This window comes from Mustela nigripes, chromosome X, assembly GCF_022355385.1.
Source record: "Mustela nigripes isolate SB6536 chromosome X, MUSNIG.SB6536, whole genome shotgun sequence".
NCBI classification, from domain to species: domain Eukaryota; kingdom Metazoa; phylum Chordata; class Mammalia; order Carnivora; family Mustelidae; genus Mustela; species Mustela nigripes.
Window position 1 is genome coordinate 45,331,368 of NC_081575.1, and position 5,536 is coordinate 45,336,903.

The following is a 5,536-nucleotide window of genomic DNA, read 5'->3' on the forward strand; positions in this document are numbered from 1 at the left end:
TGAAGCCAACCAGTTCCTGACCCTTTCATCTAATATAGACAACATTAAGGTAAGTATGTGGAAGCCTGGGGCTGGAAGCAGATGGTCACTGAACAGAGGATTTTACCCTTTCCTGATCTCACTAGGAGTATGTTGTGGAGGCTGGTGAGATCACATCTGAGGAAACACTGAGTCCTGGGAAATAAGAAAACCTTATTCTTCTGAGAAATTATTTTAACAGTTGTTTTGCAGGAATGACAGAACTCTACATACTAGTCACTTAATAAATGCTAACCTTTATTGTTATTATTTATTAAATGACACTGACACATGGCAGAATTCCCCCAGCAAAACAAAGGTCAACAAAAACAAAAACAAAAACAAAAAAAACTATCAACCCGGCATTCTAGGGGAATAAAGGTGATTTAACCTTCATGACAAACCCCATCTTCATCACTCATCCAGCATTGCAGAGAGGAAACTTCAACCCATCTCATTTTTAATCTCAATTGTTTTCTATTCAGCACATGTACTACCCACCTGCTTCATTCCCAACACTTCCTTTTTCAAAAATTTCCCCCAAAACAATGTTCATTTTATACAAATAACACACAGATGAATAAAAAGCAAAAAGGTTAAATATCACTAATTATACTTCCACTCAAATATACCAGCTACTGTTTGGATAACTGTAATTCCATAGTTGTGTCTACCTTAAAATATGTTTTACGATCTTCAAAAAGAAATGAATCATTCGATGAACACTGCTATCTAACCTACCTTTCTCATTGAACAATGTAGAATGAATATCTTTTCCTGGCAATATGGATTTGACTCAACATAGTTATCTTATATACCATGTGAATGTTCCTTAATTTATTGAAGCAATCCAGTGTGTTAGACAGTTAGGTTGCTTCCAGTTCTTACTGTTTTGGACAGTGCTGGGATGAACAGCCTTGTACATACAGTCTTTAGCCAATTATTCAATTATTTCCTCAGGACAAAGGGTTTACATACTTGAAGGCTTATATCTGTATTACCAAATAGCCCACCACAAACCCGTACAAATTCAGTGTAAACTCATTCCTACCACCAGAGTTTGATAGGATCCATTTCTCCACACCCTTGTAGACACTGCACAGCTGGTGAGAGAGAGACTGCTATATGAATTCCAATTATCCTTTCTAGTCAAAAATATTTAATGGCTCTTGGTGTTCTGTAGGATAATATTCCGACAGCTCTGCACAAACTGACTTCACTCAGCTTTCCAAACTTCCATTCCCCACACTCTCCACTCTAGGTAGACTGTCATAGGAAAAGGGATTCCTACCTCCATGCCTTTTCTCAGCCTAGTGTCCCCGCACTCCCACTCTTGGAAAGCCTAACGACTTAGAGTATTCTGGACTTATTTCAGAAGGTGGCTTCCTCCAGGAATCTATAGCTGACTGTTACATCCCCCAGAAGCCTTTGCTTCCTCTACCCTCTGAGAACACACATTTGACAATGAGTATATGCTCCAGATATTCTATCTTTTTGTTTGTGTATTTCTTATCTCTCCAACTAGATTATAAAACCAAAGGACAAGGATGGTCTCTTTCTTTTTTCTTTCTTTCTTTTTCAACATTAACACACAACTTTATTGATGATACACAAAGTTAATGCAAATGACAGGAGGGAGCTTACTTATGACCAAATGGTTCACTGTCACGCAAAAGAAATAGTAGAAATATTTCAATCTACGTAGCGGGATAAAAAGCAACAAACATGTTTTCAGAACAGGTAGTGATATTCATTCACCCAGCTTAGACCTGAAAACCAACTCAGCTAAACATCAGCATTGATGATACAATGATATTCATCACTCAAAATTGGCAGCTGAAAGGGTTCCTTTACCATATAAACAAGGTGGAGAAAAAGGACTAGTTTACAATGTGTGTCACTTCTAAACTACAAACAAGAAGTTATTCCTGGGTCTTTGGGAACATATGCTCAGCTAGTTTGGCCATGAATTTTCCAACCTTTACTTTCACCAAAAAATCATGGTGACTTTCTATCCCCAGAATCTTGTCAGCACACACTTGAAATTCTTTTAGAAAGAAAAACAGTGAACCTTCGCTGAATGCATTCTGAGTAGGTTCATTTTCTTCCCATTTAAAATTGTCATTTATGTTCTCAAATATGACCAGAAGTTTAAGAATAACCTCTTTGTTCTCCTTCTTGTTAAAGAGGGAACCAAGTGAAGATGGCACTTGGGCCCTGAGCAGTTCTCTAGCCATGGCTGGATTTTCAGCCAAATTCAAAAGGAGTTTCAAAACCTGAAATTTGGTTTCTTCGTTTCCCGCTGAAAATAAACGAAAAAAGTCTGAAATGGAATTAGCAAGCATGTGCTGATACTCATTAGTAACAGTCATATTTGTAAGCAATCTTAGTCCAGCCAGCTGCACCGATGAGTTCAAGCGAGAAGTGATTGTGTCATCACACACTTGATTCATGTATATCTTAAGCCTGCGCTGATTTTCAGCATTCACACTCAAGTTATTCAGGACAATTAAAGCCTTTTCCTTAACTATGGGATCCCGAGTGTTGAGGATCTTTGCTACAATTGGGAGACCACCCAGATCACGAATAATATCTCTGTTAAATGCATAAGCAGCATTGTTACCCAGAGCAATTAAAGCTGCTTCAAGAATATAAGGTTTTTCAGACATCTCCACCAAGCAAAGAACTTTCTGCAGCTCCTGAGGGGACAAAATAGTATCGTCTGAATTGGGGGAAGCCCGTTTCTGAACAGCCCTGCGAGCCCGGGTAGCTCTGGCCCTTGCTCTGGCCCGTGCTCTGGTTCCGGCCTCAGTCCCAATCCGGGCCCAAGGTGGGTACCACACTATACCCTTGTTCTCACTGCTGTCATCATCGTCATCAGACCAGTCATTGTACCGGGCCCCAGGGCAGTCCCCAACATCATCAACATCCCCAGACCCACCCTCAGCCATTTTCTCCTTGTTCTGTTTTCTTCCCCGGGTCAGTCTATAAATGCAATAGCAGGCTCCAGCGCCAATCACCAGTCCCGCAGTCACCCAGCCTACTTTCCTGGCGTAGCCCATGCAATCGTCCCTGACAATAGCAGGGACCAAGGAACAGAGTATTCAGTCAGGCTGGGAGAGGAGGGCTATGGGCCTGCGTGCAGGCCTGTGGAAGGTGATCGTCTTCAGCCACGTCAAGGCCACAGTAGCTGATACTGGAGGTGGACCTAGGAGTGGAGGGAAGGAAATAGGGTTTAAGTTTCTCTTTTGTGTTGCCCCATGCAGAGAGCTGCACAGAAGGGCAGGAGAGTCATAAATGAGTTGGTAGGAAACGTAGATTGTTAACAAACCCTCTATATCCTCCTCTTTTCAGCCTCCCTCTACCCTCCCCAGCCCACCCTCTCCCCAAGCTTAGATAAAGGCAATGGAGTCCTTAGTCTCTGCTGGGCCCTCAGCCACCCCAACCTCGGGTGTCCCCAGGGAGTGGCACTGTTGCACTAACCTCCTCCAGACAGGCAGTTTGTCCCTTCTTCCCTCCCCTAGAGGTGTGCCACGCCCAACAACCCTCCTAATCTGCAGAGAAACCAGAGTCAGTAAGAACTGAGGGCTTGATGGATTGATTGTTCACCTTTGTAGCCTTCCTAAGTCACCATTCAGGCTGTCAGACCTTTTTTAACCTCTATTCCATCCAAAACATGCAGAAGCCCGCCCCTTCCCTAACCTGAAAGGGGAGGGATATTAGGGAAATAAGGTAGGATTGGGTGAACTTGTCCAAATGTGGCTGATTTCCAGCCCCTCCCCCATTCCAGGCAGCCCCCCAGGCCTACACCGACCTCTACTGATCCGAGGAAACTTCCTCCCTCTCTTCAAGTGGTGCCACCTGCTACAGCAGACCTGCAGGATGACAGATCGAAAACACGGGGACTAAGTGCTGTTGAGAGAGGAGGATTATGAACGAACTCCCTGATAGGTTTTCCTTCTGTCATTCTCCCTAGCCCCCACTCCCACACCCCCCTCCCGCGACACACACACACACACACAAACACACAAACACACACACCTCGAACGCCATTTCACCACAGTCCCAAACGTGCAAGAAACACACTCAGCCTCAGCCCTAATCTAGATTATTGCCATCTCTGGCTTCTCCCTACCCCCGCCCAACCCCCGCACCGCCCGCCCCTCTTAGGGTCCCCAGATAGTCTTACCCTCAAATCGACCTTCACCGATTGGGGGTTAATTTCCTTCCTCTTCTCTTGCCTGGCGTAGTGCCGCAACCTACGGAAAGACTGGCAACCCAGAAGAGGCTCGGACCCCCTAGACACAGAGCCATAGTCAGGAAGACACAGCCACAGTCAAAAAGACGGGAAACGGCCGCTACTGAGCGCTTGGTGGACGACCAGTCCCCAGGAGATGAAACTCTTTCCTAATTCTGAGGCCTCGTTCTCAAAGGTTTCCCCACCCTTATTAACCCCTCTCAGGGCTCTGCCGACAGACATCCCGTTGTACCTTCCCCCTCCCCAAATGACCAGCCTTTCCCCGCTGGCGCTGTCCTGAAGGACTGGGGGCCAACACCCAGGCCACAGCTCCTTTTCCGGATGACGGCCTCGGCTCCCAGCAGATTCCCAACTCCCATTCTCTGGGCTCCTCCCCAGACAGCCCCCCGCTCACCATTTCGCAGCATCGAAATGGGCTGCGGGGAGGGCAGATGTCTTGGAAAGCTGGCGGAGAGTGGAAGAGACGGCGGAGACGCCTGGGGACCCGCGACGGTCTCCACCCTACGCCCTTGGCCCCCCGACCTTGTGGAATCTCCCAGGCACTGACCTGCAAGAATCCCGGACAATTTCCTTCTTCTCCTCCTTCCCTCTGCCGCAGGCCCGCTGGCCCTCAGGGCAATGGGGAGCTAGTACTCAGACGGGAACAAGGACCAGAACAAGAAGGACTTCTGCACACGTCAGCTCTTGGTCACGTGAGATCTACGTCATCCACCAACTCGGGTCCCTAATTTCCCCTCCCACCAGCAGTGCGGCAGAAAAGGGCCCGCCTCCCTCCATTCCCTCCCCCACACCAGGCCTTGTTACTCTTTTCTTTGCTAATCCCATCTCCCCGTAGTAGTTGTGTTTGCCTTCCTCGGCTTACCAGGAAGGGACAGCATCTTCCCCTGGGGCTCCTGGCCACTTGTACTTTTTGAAAAATTGCCTCTTCCTTCCCTAAGCTCCTGGGACAACAACCTCTCCTTCAACCTCCCCTCCTCCCAGCTATTAATGTCTACCATTTCCTCTGAAATCTAGTCCCAGATCTGAAATGAAAAACCATTAGAAAAGGAGACCTGGAGTGAGAGTGTGTGTGTGTTTTTTTAACTTTCTTAATACTTATTTTGTTCTTTCTGTCCTGCCCTCTCCTGCCCCCAGCCTGAATTCTTTTGTGAGAAGAAAAATTACTATAAAGCTACTCTCATTTGAGGGGGGAAAAAAAGAGTGGGAGTTGGAAGAGTGATGTTGGGTGATGGCCTCCAAAAGCCCTACATTTTCTCACTC

The 5,536-nt window shown here is 46.4% G+C and overlaps 1 protein-coding gene across 3 annotated transcripts; it reads right to left on the minus strand.

Moving 5' to 3' along the window:
- Nucleotides 1–255: 255 nt before the first annotated feature.
- ARMCX3 (armadillo repeat containing X-linked 3) lies at nucleotides 256–4,978 on the minus strand. 3 transcript variants are annotated; one of them, XM_059385117.1, is made up of 5 exons: nucleotides 4,824–4,978; nucleotides 4,208–4,288; nucleotides 3,833–3,893; nucleotides 3,502–3,572; nucleotides 256–3,226 (listed from the first exon to the last, which is right to left on the minus strand). In XM_059385117.1, the coding sequence occupies exon 5, from the start codon at nucleotides 3,078–3,080 to the stop codon at nucleotides 1,941–1,943; it is 1,140 nt and encodes a 379-aa protein (XP_059241100.1). In that variant the 5' UTR covers nucleotides 3,081–3,226; nucleotides 3,502–3,572; nucleotides 3,833–3,893; nucleotides 4,208–4,288; nucleotides 4,824–4,978; the 3' UTR covers nucleotides 256–1,940. The 3 variants fall into 3 exon arrangements, with proteins under 3 accessions (XP_059241100.1, XP_059241102.1, XP_059241101.1); XM_059385119.1 differs by having other exon boundaries at nucleotides 4,208–4,316; XM_059385118.1 differs by lacking the exon at nucleotides 3,502–3,572.
- Between the last annotated feature and the right edge of the window lie 558 nt (nucleotides 4,979–5,536).

Excerpts from the sequence above, each read along its gene's own strand:
- ARMCX3 (XM_059385118.1), bottom strand. The coding sequence starts at position 3,080 with ATGGGCTACGCCAGGAAAGTAGGCTGGGTGACTGCGGGACTGGTGATT.